The sequence below is a fragment of the Amia ocellicauda genome, chromosome 13 (genome assembly GCF_036373705.1).
Source record: "Amia ocellicauda isolate fAmiCal2 chromosome 13, fAmiCal2.hap1, whole genome shotgun sequence".
NCBI lineage: Eukaryota > Metazoa > Chordata > Actinopteri > Amiiformes > Amiidae > Amia > Amia ocellicauda.
Window position 1 is genome coordinate 25441909 of NC_089862.1, and position 19355 is coordinate 25461263.

The 19355-nt window shown below is 41.0% G+C and overlaps 2 protein-coding genes across 2 annotated transcripts; both read left to right on the forward strand.

The window, feature by feature from the left end:
* The first annotated feature begins 654 nt into the window (after nucleotides 1-654).
* On the forward strand, nucleotides 655-8731 carry ptgr1.1 (prostaglandin reductase 1, tandem duplicate 1). Its single transcript, XM_066720353.1, has 10 exons — nucleotides 655-785; nucleotides 1525-1649; nucleotides 2569-2614; nucleotides 3012-3071; nucleotides 3382-3549; nucleotides 3998-4115; nucleotides 5734-5889; nucleotides 6205-6310; nucleotides 7309-7427; nucleotides 8027-8731. Exons 2-10 carry the CDS (start codon nucleotides 1544-1546, stop codon nucleotides 8135-8137), a joined length of 990 nt encoding a protein of 329 aa, XP_066576450.1. The 5' UTR covers nucleotides 655-785; nucleotides 1525-1543; the 3' UTR covers nucleotides 8138-8731.
* A 6860-nt stretch (nucleotides 8732-15591) lies between these two features.
* Nucleotides 15592-18690, forward strand: txnb (thioredoxin b). The gene is made up of 5 exons (XM_066720354.1): nucleotides 15592-15744; nucleotides 16924-17028; nucleotides 17378-17437; nucleotides 18120-18185; nucleotides 18542-18690. The coding sequence occupies exons 1-5, from the start codon at nucleotides 15721-15723 to the stop codon at nucleotides 18602-18604; spliced, it is 318 nt and encodes a 105-aa protein (XP_066576451.1). The 5' UTR covers nucleotides 15592-15720; the 3' UTR covers nucleotides 18605-18690.
* The last annotated feature ends 665 nt before the right edge of the window (nucleotides 18691-19355 follow it).

Here is a 19355-nt window from a genome sequence, read left to right on the forward strand (position 1 = left end):
GGATAGATATAGACTGATGGTGATGGTGGTGATATATATAGTGTGTGTGATATAGTGTGTGACACATAGATATAGATAGACAGATCCAAACTTTATCAAGGCATTTTTTTCAGTAAATAGGCAATAGGATTTTACTGGTTAGTTTTGAATCGACTTCATCTCTGTAATTTAAGAAAATCAGAGCTGTGCAGGTTCAGATGTCTAACCTCATGACCCTCTGGGACAGACCAGCAATGGTTTTACTTGGAACTTCCTCTAGTGCAGCTTTAGTGATGTCTTCTACCAAAGTAATAAAAGTCATGCTGTAGATACCATATCGTTATCATGCTCTTGCAACATCACTGATAACGTGTTGTCTTTGTGAGAAGATAGTTACACATGAACTTTGCCATACACAGAAATGAAAATGCTTAGTCACGAACAATAAGCTTTTGTTTGCATTATGTTCATCATTATTAGAAGATCCGATTTAGGTCTCCAGCTTTTTGTCCCCTTACAGATATGAAATCAACATCTTATGAAAACTATTATGATAATTAGATATTAGATCAAATAACATGACTATTTTTGCTGATGCATTATGCTATTCCATGTGATGTGTTTGTTTGGCGGTATAGCTGGTTCTGTAGTTCTTCCTCTTCATACTAGCCAATGGGAAAGTAGGGGCGTGTAGTAATACTATAACAGCACTTTAAAAGTGGCCTCATTGTGTAGCTCCAGGCTGCTTTGATCGGGGAGACAAACGGCGCTGTGTTGTTCAGAGCATTTGGCAATCGTTTGGCACAGTAAGTTTCCTATATGCTTTCTGATTTACATTCAAGCATCGTTAAGTAAAAAAGTCACACAGCAGGCCTATGTTGCGCTTCTTAAATGAAGGCACACTGTTTATGTGCGCAACATCCTACGTTTCCCTGCTGGGTGTCTCAGGAATTGCGCGTATATCGAGCTTCATCACTTTTTGTTTGTAGCTGTGCAAGTTTAACATTTACTGTAAACCCCAGGCCGTGTGCAAGTTGCTGCTACTGAATGTGTACAGCTGTTTTAAAAAAAGTTCAAAAGTTCTGTGTTTTGCTGGCACGTATGATGGCCTTGTTGTAAGTGACGTCACTGACCTAAATGTAGCATGTACATGTTTTGAATTGTAACCGTGTAGAACCTGCACCTGCAACATGCCCAACCCTGGCTGCAGCAGTGTGCTCCGGATCAATATATATGGCGCTGTAGCTGGAACATGTGCAAAACTAAATCCTCCATCCCACACGTTTGACGACATTTATTCTGGATAACAGTCCGCAGATTGAGCCCTGGAGAGTGTGTTCAGGGAGTGGAATAAATGTCCAGGTGAATGCCTAGCCCTTGGTTATGGTCTCACAAGTAGTCTGGAAAAGCAGACCAGGTGAGCAAGGGGCAAGGCTGAATCCCTCATGGCTTGTGGAGTGACCTGTTAAAACGGCTCTTGCTAGTTCTGTCCTTGTTTTGTGAATGCAGCTAGGTATCCACAGGATTGTCATTGTTCTCTCCCAGAAATTGAAAGCAGCCGATCATGATTAAAGCAAAGGCCTGGGCTCTTCGCAAGCACTTCGATGGGTTTCCTAAGGACGGTGACTTTGAACTAAAAGAGGAGCAACTGCCAGCGCTGAAGGATGGAGGTACTGTGCTAATACAGCATAGTTAGGTTTGCTTGCTTACAATGTTCATTCTTGCCATATCTACATTCCTTTTAAAGCTGTCATTGGACTTAATCTATGTCCGTTTTTCAGTTAAATCAGAGATATGATGACAAACCACTTGGTTTTTAAACTGCAAACAGATGGTGCAGAGTAATGCACCTACTAAAGTAATTAACTACTCTGTGAGTGTCGCCTGGCTCAGTCTGGCTACATGCACTATGATTGGGATTGCCTGGGGTTTGTCTGGTTTTGGCAAAAATCCTGCCACATGATTGTTATTGCTCTATATATTTGAACATTGCAGATAAAATTCAAAGAAGTAGGATTGGAGGTTGACCAAACAGTTTTATAATCCAGGGAGTGCTTTAGCAAACATTACCACTGCATAAAACTGAGATCCTTATCAGAATTCTAGGCCCATAGACAAACACGTGCAAATCTTTATCTTGTGGTACCTACCACTACGTTTTCATAATTGCTAAAAGAGAAACATCCTTGTTCTACTTCCTCCTCCTCTTTGGATTTTATGTCAAAGGCCTCTTTAAGGACGAGGTCCATTTTGGGCTTTTTGTTAGGCCAGATGTAGCGATTTTTAAATGAAAATTGTATTTTTAGCATCAAATGCAAGTTGCAGATCAGTGTCTTTGCTACTTAGAAATAGTGGACATTTGTAAGGTAGTGATATGATGGAAAAACAATGCTGTCCTGTTCTGTAATTTAACCCTTGACCTGCTCTGTATTAGTAGACATGCATTTTGAAGTTCTCATTTTGATTTTTCAGCCATTCTCTGTATAAATGGTATGAGAACATTTTGTTTTCTAGTACCGTTTAGGCACAATGTTCTGCATCATTTGTTCTGTCATACAGTTGATCCCTCATGATATTTTTCTCTTTCAGAGGTTCTACTTGAGGCGGTTTTTCTCAGTGTGGACCCTTACATGAGGTTTGAATGTCACTAAGAAATGTAGACTCTACTGTAAAATTGCATTGGAATATGTTTGACAAGTATCTGGTTATCCCAGTGAGCTGCACCTCACCTAAGGAACAGATATGCAAAAAATACTACAGACAATCCCTGTCCAATATGAACTTGTATTGTAGGATATGAAGGGGGGGCTTCTTGCCTTGCTTTATGTTCATTAATAGTACCCTACAGAACACGTTTGTGTTAAAGATACTGTAACAATGTTTAGAAAACTAGGCTTGCATCCTGTTGAATATTTGAAGATGAGCGCAATTAAATTGGATGCTCTCTTTATTTTTAAGGGGGGGGTTTCATACTCTTGGGATATTTGAGATCTGAAGTAAATCATTTTTCTCTCCATATTTTATTTTTCTAGGCCATATAGCAGAGTTCGGATGAAGGAGGGGGATGTAATGATTGGAACTCAAGTTGCTAAGTAAGAAGTGAAACTGAGTGTCTGCTTTTTTTTTTTTTTGGAGGGGGGGTTCTGCTTTTTGTTTCAGTCTTGATTACTTTGTTTCTGCTGACAGTGCACCATCCTGACTATTTGATCAAAAGCTACACATGGAAAGACTTGTTTGCATGCAGTGAAATGAGTGTAACAGTAGATGGGGAAACCACAGGGCAATGTTTTAGTTCTCCTTGTATACATACTAGATTAGAGTGAAGTGACTTGATGAGATGAAGGTTTGATTTGTTGTGGACAAATCTGTTTCAGTTTGTACCTTTTTCAAATGTTTTCCCAGGGTTGTTGAAAGCAGAAACTCCAGTTTTGCAGTCGGCAGTTATTTAGTCTCCAGGTGTGGGTGGAGGACCCATTCGATTTCTGATGGCAAGGATCTGACGCCTCTTCTCTCGGATTGGCCAGAAAACATCCCCAAGTCCCTGGCATTGGGGACCCTTGGAATGCCTGGGTAGAGATTAATCAGCCGCTCTAAAGTTTGTGTAGTGGCTATAGTGATTAAACATTGTATTCAACACTCTGATACACATCTTTAAACAAGATTGCCTTTGTAATAAGTGACAACCAGGAAATGTATTAATTTGAACACTGGGCTTTCTTGTAGTGAGAACAAATTGTTCACCTGTATCTAAAACATGTTAAATGCTACACATTGTATGTATTTGGTCAAACATTTTCTGCATCTGTTCCTTAGAAATAAGGTGAATGCAGTCTGTAATGTGGAAAATAGTCAAATCAAGGAAGTTTGCATTGTTTTTAACCATACACAATAGTACTTGCTGTCCTTCAGTTGCTAAGATAACATGCATCTTATGCCTTATATCATACTGCTACCAGTGGAACTGAAGTTCTAGGCAATCGGTTATTAAGAGGCAAGACATTGTTCTCTCATTCTGCAGTTTAACCGCACTGTACGGCTTGATGGAAGTATGTGAGATTAAAGCAGGAGAAACGGTCCTGGTTAATGCAGCAGCTGGGGCTGTTGGGTCCGTGGTGGGGCAGATTGCTAAAATCAAGGTTGGTGTCTTGTGTGAATGCTTCTCTGTGGATTTTGAATAATCTGGATAATTGTTAATACCTTGTAGCCTACATGCTGAAGTGATGAGTTATTGGTAGCATGATGTTTAAAACCAAAATATTAAGTTATGTATTTAACGTTCTCTTTTGTCCTTTAAAAAAATATATACACTACCGTTCAAAAGTTTGGGGTCACTTAGAAATAGAGCAAAATTAATAGGAAATATAGTCATTGACAAGGTTAGAAATATATATATTTTTTTAATTGAAATATTATTTTTTTTTTGTCCAAGAATCCTCCATTTGCAGCAATTGCAGCCTTGCAGACCTTTGGCATTCTAGTTGTCAATTTGTTGAGGTAATCTGAAGAGATTTCACCCCATGCTTCCTGAACCACCTCCCACAAGTTGGATTGGCTTGATGGGCACTTCTTACGTACCATACGGTCAAGCTGCTCCCACAACAGCTCAATAGGGTTGAGATCTGGTGACTGTGCTGTCTACTCCATTATAGACAGAATACCAGCTGACTGCTTCTTCCCTAAATAGTTCTTGCATAGTTTGGAGCTGTGCTTTAGATCATTGTCCTGTTGTAGGAGGAAACTGGCTCCAATCAAGTGCCGTCCACAGGGTATGGCATGGCGTTGCAAAATGGAGTGATAGCCTTCCTTCTTCAAGATCCCTTTTACCCTGTACAAATCTCCCACTTTACCACCACCAAAGCACCCCCAGACCATCACATTGCTTCCACCATGCTTGACAGATGGCGGCCAGCACTCCTCCAGCATCTTTTCATTTGGTCTGCGTCTCACGAATGTTCTTCTTTGTGATCCGAACACCTCTAACTTAGATTTGTCTGTCCGTAACACTTTTTTCCAATCTTCCTCTGTCCAGTGTCTGTGTTCTTTTGCCCATCTTAATATTTTCTTTTTATTGGCCAGTCTGAGATATGGCTTTTTCTTTGCAACTCTGCCTAGAAGGCCAGCATCCCGGAGTCGCCTCTTCACTGTTGACGTTGAGACTGGTGTTTTGCGGGTACGATTTAATGAAGCTGCCAGTTGAGGACCTGTGAGGCGTGTTTCTCAAACTAGACACTCTAATGTATTTGTCCTGTTGCTCACTTGTGCACCAGGGCCTCCCACTCCTTTCTATTCTGGTTAGAGCCAGTTTGCGGTGGTGTGTGTATATATACAAAGTGTTTGCTGTTATGTAGATTTCCAACTGTTGTCTCCAGGCCTGACATTCATAATGTTGTTACACTGTTTATTTAGGAACTTTTCTTTTTTAACTGATAGCGTGCAGACTTCTATTTGCTTTGTGTGTCAAGGGTACACTAAAAGCCTATTCAAAATGACTATGCTAAGCACTTGCGCTGTCTTTATCAGAAATACTTAGTAAAGATTGTGCCACAGAAATCAAAGATCAGTAGGGTTGAGCACAAACAGAGTATGAGAACTCTGGATTTTATGACCATAGATGTTAAAAAGATTTAAAGGGGCAACTGTTTTCTTTTTTTCTGAGTGAAATCTGTGAGGTTAATCTACATAAAATGCCAGACTGTTAACATGATGCAAGGTAATATTATTAGTAATTTTTTTACATAGAATTTTATTTTACAGGGCTGCAAAGTAATTGGGTGTGCTGGATCTGATGAAAAGATTGCTTATTTAAAAGAAATTGGATTTGATGAGGTGTTCAACTATAAAACGGTGAGCTCTTTAGAGGATGCACTGAAAAAAGCATCCCCAGATGGCTATGACTGCTTATTTGAGAATGTAAGTATTTCAGGATAAGCTGCTGTATTTTAAAATGTTTGTATAGATTTAGTATGAAGAGGTAATATGAATTCCTTTCAATTAAAAATGATACATACAGTGTGTTTGTGAATATCTAGATTTACTAAGGTTATATAGAGCATAATATACTTTTAATGTAACTTTCAAATCAGATCATCTGAAATGCTGGAACAACTGTATATTTATACTATAGGACACCTGAATGCACAGCTTACCATTAAAACAGTCTACCTTTTTTCATCATTGGGAAAGCAAGTACAGAGACTTACAACCTCATATTTGGGTTTCTCTTAGGTTGGAGGCCATTTTTCAAGTGTTGCTATTCCTCAGATGAAAACATTTGGAAGGATTGCCGTGTGTGGAAGCATATCTTTGTATAATGATACAACTCCACAAACTGGTATGGACTGAATGTGCTGCACAGAAACTGCATGAAACCAAAAGACAAATCTACCATTCACCACAATTTACACTAGCATGTATATTTTCTATTACCCAGAAAGTGTTTTTGCAGGTTGATGGATATGTAATAGTTTTTTGTATGATTATGTTCATATCATGTGTGGATGTGAATGTTTTTGATGAAGGTTTGAATGGGATTATATATGTGTGGTGTATTGTAGCCATGTTGGCCCACAGATCAGTCACAGTTTATTCAACCACTAGAGGGCGAGATTTAGCTCCTAATGAAGTACATGACAAATGGTCACAGGCAAGATTTTTTTATATTGTTTCCCTAATTAAACAGAATTTTACTGACTTTTGAGAATTTGATCAAATGTGTAAAATTTGTATCGGATTACATTTTTGAAAGACCATTTGTTAAGCAAATAGTTTTTTTGTTCATTCATAAACTACTCTTCATGATTTTAAAAGGCCAACAATGTTCTAAACATTCTGCTTTTTCTTATAAAAACTCTTCATGCTGTTTTCCCCATTAACTTAATTAATCGGTCCTGAACTGATCAATGGGTACAATCAATATGAAGTGATAAAGTACATTCAAAGATCTTGGGAGAGACCTATGTATCTGTATACATATATTTTCCATTATTTAAATGACCACTACCAAAAAAAAAAAAAAAAAGATAAATATTAGGATAACTGTCTCTTTAACCCAAGTAAAAGTAACCAGGCTAAGGTTAAGACCAGATCAAAATTGTGACCTACCTATGAATTGCAAATTACAAGCTCGTACCCCATCATGATTTAAGTCACCCCCCATCAAGTGGAACTGACAAAGCATGTGATCCTGGATAATTTACCTATTTTGGTACAATTTGAAACCGGAAGCAAAATTGGGAGATTTTCCAATGTATTTACCAACCGAAATAGTTATATCATACTACACTGTTTTGTCTAAACTTGAAATATGATTTGGCATTTTCTTTCCCTCAGGTCCATATGTTCAACCCCATATGATTTTCAAGCAACTCCGGATGGAAGGGTTCCTTGTACATAGATGGGAGCACAAGAATGTGGAATCTCTAAAGCAGCTCATGGCCTGGGTGAAAGAGGTAGGCAAGAGACACCTGCAACACTTTGAAATGCAAAAGAGGCCTTAAACATCAATACAGATACTTTCAATGATCACTGTATCTCTCACTTAATTTGTAACTCCAGTACTTGTGATTATATTTACTCTATACATATATAACTCCGTAATTATGAAGAGCAAGAGCGAGTGCAACCAGACCATTTGAAGTAACTGAAAGTGTGAAACTACAATCTACTATAGCAAACAAAAATGAACTATGCAAGGTTCACAACCCAAAATGGGATAGTGTTCACTTTACCGCAGTAGAAAAGCACTAGGGATCTACATTGGCATTTAATCATAAGGCTTGTCCATGTTTATGTAGGATTATATATTTACTATCTGCATAAAATAGTTGTGTAGGTTATGGCAGTTTGAGCACAGCATTGTGAACTCTTATCATATTGACTTTTTGTGAAGGTATTTTCTCTGAGGATTCAAGTCTAATCCTCAGAGAAAATGCCAAGCCCAATTCCCCAGCAAAGAACGAAACCTGAAACCTAACATGGTTAATTTTATGTTTATTATGTTTATTAATCGATTGAACTGGATGATGAGTGTGTCATGTCCCGTGTGTAGGGAAAACTGAAGTACAGCGAACACATCACCACGGGCTTTGACAAAATGCCCGCAGCCTTCATGGGGATGCTGAAAGGAGACAACATTGGAAAGGCCATTGTGAAAGTCTGATGGAGTTTATTTTTGAAGCACTTGTAATCTGTATGTGCCACCTAACATTGTAGGAAAGTAGTCTTCCTTGTCTAACGCCTTTAATATTCCTTTAATTAAAACTACTAAACAATCAATGAGATAATTTCCGCTCTTCACCATGTAACTTCATCCCTGGGCCATGAGGGCTACTGTTCTGCAAGTTCAGTTGATCTTGTTCAGTCGCCACCTTCTTAAAAACCTGAAAATGATTGCTTTTGTTCAGTTTAACATGCAATGTTTAATTCAAGAACTGTGAGCAGCACTGTAAGGGATTGCAATGCATCCGAGACTGCAGGACAGCCGTGTTCCTTTGCTTGTTTTAACCTGTAATAATTTACATTAACTGGGTTTAAATAAAGTACATTTGATCTTACTAAAAAATGAAGTAAGAATGTCTATGCAGAGTCCCTATGGACATTTGCTCAACTTTATTTGGGAAAAGGGCACTGAATTAAGATCACGAATCACAGGAAAGGTGCTACCTACCAATACACTATCTTCAGCTGGGTTTTTACATTTGAAGGTGCTCTGTTTAATTATGTTAACACTGTCTTCAATAAATTCTAGAAACTATTTGCAATCTCCAGGTACAGTTCTTTTGTCTTCTCCAATCTTTTTTAAATGTGTATTTTTGGTGATGAACTAGCAGATGTTTCATGTTTCTGTCCATTGCCTTTCTTGGATACAAATTGTTTTATATAAAGCGTTTCCCATTCTTTTATCATCTTGCAAAAAGATTAACCTTGTATCATTTATTTTGTTGTGAGCTTTTAATGGATGTCTTTGTTTTACCTCAAAGTAGGAAGTTATTTTTAGAACTCCATTTGAATTACTTTTGCTCTTCCTGACTGCACAGTTTCTATGGGAAACGGTCTGCTGTGCCATATCTTCTGTATCTAAGGGCAACCCCTTTATGAAGTGGACAAATCATATTCCATGAAAAGGGAAGAGATGAAAGGAATAATTACAAGGATGTTTTCAGAGTAATGTGCCAGGATGGATATACCAGTTTCATGGATATCTTTTTGTTTTGTGTTTGTCAGGTGAAGGATGTTTTCTGCGGTACAAGAGGTCTTGTTTATCTTAAGCATAAGGTTCTGCAATGTGAAATACGTTAAGTATTATTTTGGTTAATGTCATATAAGCACTTGACCTTCTTTATTGTGTATTATCTTGGTGGTATTATCATTATTAATGCAAATAATACTTCCAACATGTAGGTAATATTTACCGCAGTTTGAACTATATATTGACGCAGTTTCTGTAACCAGAAATGGCTGCATTGCATATACTATTGTAGAGAGAGCTTGTACAGTGTTGTGCTCTTCGCTTTGGCTTTTCTGCAATCTGAACAGGCAGTTACGTAGCGTTTAGCATTCCAGACATTCCAAGCACTTAGTTCGGCCGACGCTGTAGTAGGGCGTGACTTGCAGGCTCTGGACAAAGCAGTGTAATCCAACGCAGTTCAGGTGTGCTCTCTCCTAATTAGTTATAGGTGGGCTATTTAATAGCCCCCCAGGTCCTCCACGCCAGCAGTCAGCGCCAGCAGCCTCGGTGCACCCCCTTCCGAAGGGCCATGCTTACAAAGGGCAGGGACTCTAGCTGCGGGACTCTAGCGAGGAGAAGACTGCGAGGAGAAGACTGCAAGGAGACACCGCACATCGCCACCAGGAAGCCATGACTATCGCTCCGATTCCTGTTCTGCTGTCTCCTTCATCTCTGTGTGCACCTGCACGCCATTGCCTCCCTAATCCCTCTAACCTCATTTCTCTGCCTCTCCCCTCTGGAACTGCTACTCGGCTTCCAACAAGGCCGACTTCATCTCCACCTTCGCCTCCCACCACTCTATTTCCTCACTCTCACCGAGACATGGATCTCCCCAGAGAACTCGACCACCCCTGCCGCCCTATCCTCTCTGTTTGTCCTGTCCCACTCCTCAAACTCCCAGCTGCCCTTGAACTCTACCGCTCTCTACTTTCCACATTCTCCTTCTCTCACCTCAGCCAAGAAGTCTTACTTCCAATCACTCTTTGAATACACTGTTAACAACCCCCGCAAACTCTACTCCACCTTCTCCTCCCTCTTCGCCCCTCCCCCTCCTCCTCCCTCGTCTCTCACTGCAGATGATCTTGCCTCCTTCTTCTCCTCCAAGATAACAGATTCCGCATCTCTTCAACAGTCCCCCCTCCTCTCCCATCACACCCAAACCTCCCACCGACCAACCTTCCTTTTCTTCATTCTCACCTTTCTCTGACTCTTTCCTCGCTCCTCCTAGGTCACAAACCTAAAATGTGTGTCCTGGTTCCCTCTTCCCACTTGACTCCTCCAAGCGACTGCTCCTGATCTACTCTTCTTCATCTCCTCCCTCTTCAACTTCTCACTCCTCTCTGTCTGTTTTCCCTCTGCATTTAAACAAGCTGCTGTCATCCCACTCCTCAAAAAACCTACTCACTCCACTGAGACGGCTCTCCTGACTGACTCCCTCAGCTGTGCTTGAGTGGCCTCCTTCTCCTCACTCCTCATCCTCCTCGATCTCTCCACAGCATTTGACACTGTCGATCACTCCATCCTCCTCTCCTGCCTCGCTGACCTTGGAATCATCCACCCCCCAACCTCTGGTCACAGGCGTACCCCAGGGCTCCGTCCTGGGCCCCCTTCTGTTCTCTACAGTTGCTTCCGGGGCTCCCTCATTGCATCCCATGGTTTCTCCTACCATTTTTACACAGATGATGCCCAGATCTTCCTGTCTTTTCCCTCATCTGACACCCTCACCCCCTCTCGCATCTCTTCCTGTTTGTCTGCTATCTCCAGCTGGATGCATTTACACCACCTTAAGCTCAACCTCTCCAAAACTGATCTCCTCTTTTCCCCCCCCTCTTCCTCGCCTTTTGCTGATCTCTCCATCTCGATCCCCTTGGAATCTACAACACTCTCTCCTTCTTCCGCTAAAAACCTAGGAGTCACCCTCAATCCTGCGCTTTCCTACACCCAGCACATCACCACGCTGACACGCACCTGTAGATTCTTCCTGAGCAACATATGCCGAATCCATCCCTTCCTCACCAACTACTCGACTCAAGCTGCTCATCCAGTCACTGGTCCTCTCCCGCCTGGACTACTGCAACTCCCTCCTGGCCGGCCGGCCGGCCTGCCTGCGACTACTACCCGCCCGCTCCAGCTCATCCAGAACTCTGCGGCTCGTCTGATATTCTCTCTGCCCCGATTCGCACACGCTACTCCACTGCTCCGCTCCCTCCACTGGCTCCTGATAGCGGCACGCATTCAGTTCAAGACTTTGACCCTCACCTACCACTGTCTCGACCACACTGCACCAAGTTACCTTCAGTCACTCGTCTCTCCATACATCCCCTCCAGACCACTGGGCTCCTCCAGTGCCAGAAGACTAAGGCTGCGTCCCAAATCGCACACTTGCTCCCTACACCCTTCGACAAGTGTACACTTTGCGTGACGTTGTGCTGACGTCACAGTGTGCACTGGAGTGAGGAGGGTGTAGGGTGTAACTATAAAGCGCTCAACTTCAGCGCCAGCATTCAGTGCCTTTGCCTGAAAAAGTACCTACGCAGTTTTTTCTTGTATTTGTATTTAATTAAAATAATAGTAATAATAATAATTTTGAAATACACTGTTCGTTAATATCACCGCCTAGTTTTATAGGATACTACTTCAGTAATTAATTAAATGATAGTTTTCAAAACATGTTTTGGTTTAACTTTCTAATTGTATATTTAAATCTTGTTTATATAATCATTTTATTTTATCTATCTATGTATTATTTCATTGACCTGTCTAGCTAACATGACGCTGCTATATTTTCCCAGGTGACGTGTCTCCGCCTTTAGCGCACAGAGTTCTGGGACTTCAGCGCTGAACACTTCCGCATCAGTGCGCGGTTTTGTTCAGTCCGCTGAAGCAGCACCGAAGCACCAGCGGCTCGGCTCGGCTCGGCTCTTCTCGGCTCGGCTCGGCTCTTCTCTCGCTCCCTCGGGGTCTGGGACAGCGCCTAAGATGAGGCCCGAGTACCGCCGCCCCGCAAGGGAAGGGGACGCAGCCTAACTGACTCCTCTCCGCTCCTTCTCATCCCTGGCCCCTAAGTGATGGAACAACCAGCGGTGTAGTGCAGGGTAAACACCGTTTACCCACATTTTTATTTGTGAAATAGCATTTACTCACATTTTCATTGAATGAATTGTCGTTTACCTACGATGTGCTCGTTGTGTGCGCCTGCGCATGCTCTGATTGATCTGTGCAGCAGGAAGCGGCGCTGCTCCACCTGCCCGCTGCGGTCCGGCTCGGCTTCCTCTCCCGAGAAAACCCAGGCTCTTGGATAAGGAAGTATCAATGGTAAATACAATACTGTAGTTTCTCATATTTCAGTTGTTGAAATTTGTGATTAAAAACACACACATGCAGACAAGAATTTTGAATGTGGCCAACATACTGACTTCAATTAGTCAAAATGATTAGTTTTATTTGGTTTTCTGGCAAGTGTTCAGACAATGAGTTCTGCAAGCAAATGTGATGAACTGCAAATATGAATTGTCACCGGTTTCATGTGTAACACTTATGTATTGTACATTAATACATTGTTTATCATCACATTGTATCCACACTAGTGCTCTTTAGCGCTTCAAAATACTTACTGTATTTGCAGTGTAGCTCAAATCAGATCATTATTAATGTGAATAAAAATATATTAATATCAACACTTACAATTCATGTTTGGTGGAATGTGTGTTTTTATAGATTAATAACCCAATTCATTACCTACACTAGGCCTTCCTTTTTAGTAGACTTGCATCAAATGCAATTAATTGATACTGTTTAAAAATTTAACACGTTTTCGATTATATTGATGAATGATTTGTTGTATCAAAATTATCCGGAGAAATTCATAGTTTACCCACCTTTTTTTACCAATACATCACTGGAAACAACCTTCCCACTGAAGTCAAAACTGCAGAGTCCCTGACCTCCTTCCGGTGATGCATTTATTCTCCTGTAAGATGGCACTTTACAACGTTTTATCATACCACTTTCCTTGTGTTACTAGTACTTGTATTGTAATTTTGATTCCCCCTATGCTCTCTTTCCCTTGCCCCTTGACTGTCACCTAACATCTTGTCTGCACTCAGCTTCTACAATCCAGGATGCAAGACCTCATATATTGGATACACTTGTGTAAATTGGAATTTGTAAAATGTCACCCAGGACAAGGGCGTTTGCTAATAAATAAATAATAATAATGGTATAAATGAATCTCAAAATCCACCAAAGGGTAAAACTGCCCTAATAAAGACTTAATATATTAAAAATAAGTATGCAAATATAAGGTGAAGCTTAAATGTACTTGCTGAAAGGATTAATTCAATTATGGTCCCTATTAAATATACATATCACTTTAATCTATGCATAGTTTTTATAGTTTGTTCTATACACACAAGGTGCTGTCAGCCCCATAGTGAACAGGGTCTTGTAGATCTTGAATGTTCCCCTGGGGCTTGTGCAAAAACATACTGATAACTTTTAAAAGGGATAGCAACTGTAATTGATTGTGTGCTACCAGTGTGTCACAATTACAGATTATGATTGAGTAATTGAATTGTTGCTGTGTGCTAAATGGGAGGTAAGGAATATGGTTTCATTTTAAAGCATGTACTGATACTACAGATAAGTTGATTAAAGGTAGCACAGTGTGATAGGATGCCAGTAGACAAAATAAACTCTTTCCTGGTTCATATGGTTACTTAATATCAGCACACCTTGCACCCAACAGAACTAAGTGGAGCTGTACAACTGAATAGGTTAAATTATAGGTTTAGTAGAATTGCAACTTGATATCCCACCTTGAAGTAACAAATATGCAGTTTAAGTAGGAACTAGAGCAATATGTACTTCCAAGCCAAATTAATATTGACCCAAATATATGGTGATAAAATACTGGCTTAAAGAGAATAACTCCTCGGTCTAATTGTGCGGAAGACATGGGGAGGATGGTGAGTGGAAAGATGTACTATTTTACTCTGATACTCAATTGTGTATACAAAACTGTGTATTCTTCAGTCTGGAAGATGATTCAAGTAGATCAAGCATAACATGACCTGGGGAAAAATGATATATTTTTAACATGCCCAATATAAGTATTGAATGGGCTATTATTATTATTAAAAATAATCAGTCAAGGAAATTCAGTTGCACTGTATCCAGTAACTTGTGTTAGCAACAGGGGGTTAGTGCTGTGAGTATAACATGTTTTAATCTGATATTTTTTAGTCTTCAAACACTGCAGTCTCTAACTGGGGTTTTATTATATGTGCATTTAGGAGATGCTCATTAGAATTCTGCAGAAAGAAAACCACCCTGAACCTCCCTGTTACATGGTAGGCACTATAAAGAGTTCAGAGCTCAGTTTTGTGTTGTACAGAAATGATGTATTTCTAGTTGGGGGGGGAAACATTGAATTATTTCAATGTAATGGAGAGGAGGGTCAACAACTTTAAAACCAGATGGGAAGAATACAAATGTTTTCTGTTAGTTTTCTTTACAATTTATGTTGTATTTACCATTTGCATGTGTTTGGGTCATTGTGTCAGGAGGCCATTGTATCTGCAGGTGCGTGTGTGGGATGTTTTCTTTGATATATCAAATGTCACAAAAGTGCATTGATCTGCTATTACACTGAGTGACTATATACACCCTGGAGGGTATGTGCGAGGATGCCCAATGTTAGTGCAAACGCCGCATGTAGTCATGGAATAAATAGTACTTAACTACCCTATTACTACCTCGACATACTTCCTTATTTATTATCCATACGAATTGCACACAGTTTACACATATGCACATCCGGGAACTATGCGAAACGCATTGGAAAGCATCCAATCCAGTAGCGCATAAGCTGCGTGGGGCGCTGCTGACTGCGCAGATGCCGGGAATACAGGCGGCCGCGTCTACCAATGATGGCCGGGCGGTTTTTGTTTAGTCACCATGACTTTGGAAATAAAGGGGATTTACCGTGCAAAGTACATTCACTGTGCATGTCTCCCCTGAGTCATAATTGATAGCTGTAACGTTTTAATCCGCTTTTAACCATACAATGTGTTCGGTTTAGCAAATTGTTTGTAGAGTAAAAAAGTCAAACAACAGATTTATATTGCGTCTGTAGCATCTCGCCAACGTGGTTTGAACGCATTATTTCTTAATACCGCCTTATTCTGATTTATTGTATTTGATCATATGACTCATGTCGTGAGCAACAGCCCTGCAGCGGCGCTCCCGTTGTTGTAGCGCAGACTTCCGCAATTCTGCACAGATCTGCCGCATCACTCCGATCCCATTGGTGGAGCGGCGCAGATCTGCGTAAATCTGCGCCACTGGGTGCTGCCTCTCTTTGACAGCGTGGCCACGCCCCTCTGCGTGGTGACGTGTCTGGGCGGGGCTCGCTGCTGCATAAAAAAGCTGCAAATACTGTGCACTGTACAGTTGAAGTGTCCTTAACAGACGGCTTGGTTTTTCGGAAACTCGTATTTATTTGATTGCTAAAAATGCTTATTGAAATCGAGGATAAGGTAAGAAAAGCTTCATTTGATTACTATACCAAATAAAGTTTAATTTAACTAAATGCTCGCTTATTCGAATTAAACTGTTATGGGGCACTGAATTGCAGATGCAACGAGCCGATCACGCATCACTGTCTTTATAATGTTTGTTTGCATATTATATTGTTAGTGAAGCCTCTGAAGTTAGGCGAGGCACTTTCTATTAGCTGTAGTAATGGTCTGATCCAGTGAGATGGATGTTGTGAAGTCCCGCACTGGCTGGGTTGGCCGGGGATCCGAGCAGGGCCGGCGGAGGGCGGCGGTGCTGTGGTGGGCTGAGCGCCTGCTGCTCGCATCGCCATGTTTTCCTGCGATCTGTTGAAATGGCCAACTCGCTTTGGGCTGAGATTTATTTTTATTCATTTATGGATTTATTGCCCCGTGTTGACGGCACCTCTGCTTTGACTTCTCTTGTGATCGGGACAAAACCGCCGAACTGCTCAGAACAGCCGCCGGCTGGTCTGAAACCCAGATAAGCGGGTTGATTGGGCTGAGCAGTTGCGGGTGAGCACGGTGTCGGTGTCCGGGCTCAGAGCGCACATGTGCCGGGTGGCTCGGTGACTCCGGCGCCGGCTGAGTGACGCCCGGGCTCGGTCTGCGCTGGCTGAGCTGCTTCCCTCATGTTTGTAGTGTCTTTATTCCTTATTTCACAACTAATTGTATTGAGGATGAGAGGGATTTGATACTTAAAATGCATTTTAACGCTGTTTTGAAAGAAACGCGAAAAACACGTGATGTCTGCTTGACAAGTCTGTATTTAGTCGGTTTCTTTTTGTGTAACGGTTGAAACTGGCATTGCAGACGAACTTTATATAATGCTCTGTTTGTAGGTATAGTCTTAAGATCATATTTAATATATACACACACACGCATAGCTAGGTGGATCAAGACACGTTCAATGTCCTTTACTTAATTGAACGCCCTACCATTGCATCTGTAAGATAAAAATGCAGTCATTGTCACTTATTTTACATCCAGTTGCTCCCCAGTCATTGGAGAGGTAGATCACATGCTGCAAGCCACACTGCAGATGCACTGATGGGCCCATTATTGATGTACTCATTGAATCTATAGTAGGCCTAATGTGATGCTTCCATATTGGTGCAGTTTGATGTTCTGGTATTGAAGGGGATGTTTTTCCTACGACAGGATGCTTTTGACAAGGCACTGAAGGATGCTGGTGACAAACTGGTCGTGGTGGATTTCACAGCTACCTGGTGCGGACCATGCCAAGCTGTGGGCCCTCACTTTAAGGTGATTATTTTTATTTTTCCCCTTAGTACTCATACAATGAATGTGAGTAGGTGGAAGTGAGGGGGGGAGAAAAGGGAACGAGGTAAGGGCTATTGTGAACTTTATTTTCAATGTAAAGGACACCAGTATCTGCCTGCAGTTCACCAGCTCTGGGGAGTGTCCCGGGTGGAGAGACCCAACCAGTTTGCACTGGGGGTGTTTTGTTCTGTTCCCTAGCAACTGATGACCTAGCCTCTTCTACCTGAATACCTAATGAGGCTCTGGTAGGCATTCACTGACCCAATGGCTCTGCTGTGTCGTCTATAGAGTGACAATAACGCATCCCTGTGTTTTCTTTCTTTGCATTTAGAGGTTTTCTGAAGAGTACCAAGACGTAGTGTTTCTGAAGGTTGATGTGGACGAAGCACAGGTGAGCAAAAGTAGTCAACTATCATGTCCCATCAAATTAAAACAAGCGAGCGACAGTCTTGTGTGCACACAAACCCATTGTTTGATGAACTACTTCCTGAAATCCGCTATGGATCGGTTTGTTGTTCATCTGCATATTTAATATCAAGTGTCATGAGTGACTTTTTCAGTCCCCTTCAGGATTTTGAATGCCTTGCTTTTTAAATGTGACCAAGATTGGGTACACAATTCTAAAGGCTTCCAAGAGCATCATCTAGATCTGGCATTTCTACTGTTCAACTTGCACTGATGAAAGAACGCATTTCATGGGTAGGAACACTCGTACATGTACACTGAGTTGTGTAGTACAACTTGATGACCCTATTAAAAGGCTATAAGAAATGATCCCATTCTATGAACTTAATCAATTTTCTCGGTGGGGGGCGATTCTAGTGATTGTCCACAAAATGAATGTAACCATGGACTCCAAACCTACTTGAGCAAATATGGACCATGTTAAGGAATTGCAGTGAACCAGCTTTCCAAGACTAATGGAGTGTTTGGAACACATGGTGTAACTGGCCAGTAGTTGATCTGTTAAATCATTGTTATTTGCTTGATTGAAAGCTAAACGCTCTACTGTAAATCTGCTTATTATGCAAAAAGCAGTAATTTCTGGAGTCTGTCTTGTTTTCTCCTCGCAGGATGTGGCTGCAGCATGTGACATCAAGTGCATGCCAACATTCCACTTCTACAAAAATGCAAAGCAGGTATGCAACCCGTTTTTAATCTATTTAATTTGAATCCATTTAAAATTACAAATCTACAGCTTTAGGTAGATGCTGGTATGGTTTTGTATGATAAAAAGGCTGAAGCACTGAAAATTAAGGGTTAATTTTTACCCCTGTGTAAGTGTCTAAATGTGAACCATGCTGTTCAGTTATGTGCACAAATACTGTGGCTTAGACATCAGTTGTTTTAAAAGCACCGTGTAAATGTATGTTGATGTCAATGCTATATCAGATTTTATTAGTCTAATAATGTATAAAAGGGATCCTCTGCAATGTGTCTGAAAGTTTTCTTGGCACCGAAATTATTTGTAATTGTGGGGATATTTGTTTTACAGATTGATCACTTTTCGGGGGCCAATGCAGACATGCTAGAAAAGAAGATCAAGGAAAACAAGTGAATTGGGGACTAATTTTAAAGAACATTTCCCAATGTTCCAATTTTTTTTTTTTGTGCAGTTTACAATAAACCTTTTTTGTTAATTCATTTATTGTCCAATTTTCTTCAATTCCAAACTGCAAACATCTAATTTATAATTGTTAGTGGTGCTATGAGGTTATTAACAAGGTAGAGGTTCTATGAGTTGCAGTGAAATGTGCATTGTGTGAAGGAAAAAACTGTTTGGTTACTGCATGAGCAACTGGCATGTCTATGTGAAAACTGCAAACCCCTGGAAACATTGCATTCGGAAGGATCCATGTAAATGTGTTTTTATAGAAAGATGAATCTGTAACGTGCTCAGTTTCATTTTTTAACTATGAAGTCAGCTGCCGGTGAGAGACTGGGCAGACTGCCAGAATGGCAAGGCTGAACCTTTGACTGCTTGTTTATTCTTTAAAAGTTTTCTATTTTTAAAATATACCAGTTGCCTATGAATGGTAAAACCACAAACAATCCACCCACTGAGATGTCGACTGAATGGCGTGTGCTAGGAGACACTGTTGTGCGAGTTGTAAACTGGAAGGGTAGAAAAGATAATAGACAGGGTTACATCTGGAAGAGCCACACGAAGGGACTGCCCCAATTGTGTAACTCTCTGGAATCTGGTTTGTACTTTGAAAAGAAAAATAAATCCCACCATTGTCTCCCACATTAAGCCTCTTGATGTGCAACAGATTTGACTGACCTTGGGAGCCATGTTTTACAACTTA

Bases quoted from the DNA above. Each gene is read 5' to 3' on its own strand.
- txnb (XM_066720354.1), top strand. From the start codon at position 15,721: ATGCTTATTGAAATCGAGGATAAG. The intron at 15,745-16,923 runs GTAAGAAAAGCT...TTCCTACGACAG, and splicing joins TTATTGAAATCGAGGATAAG to GATGCTTTTGACAAGGCACT. The intron at 17,438-18,119 runs GTGAGCAAAAGT...TTCTCCTCGCAG, and splicing joins TTGATGTGGACGAAGCACAG to GATGTGGCTGCAGCATGTGA.
- ptgr1.1 (XM_066720353.1), top strand. From the start codon at position 1,544: ATGATTAAAGCAAAGGCCTGGGCTCTTCGCAAGCACTTCGATGGGTTT. The intron at 3,072-3,381 runs GTAAGAAGTGAA...ATGTTTTCCCAG, and splicing joins ATTGGAACTCAAGTTGCTAA to GGTTGTTGAAAGCAGAAACT. The intron at 5,890-6,204 runs GTAAGTATTTCA...GGTTTCTCTTAG, and splicing joins ATGACTGCTTATTTGAGAAT to GTTGGAGGCCATTTTTCAAG.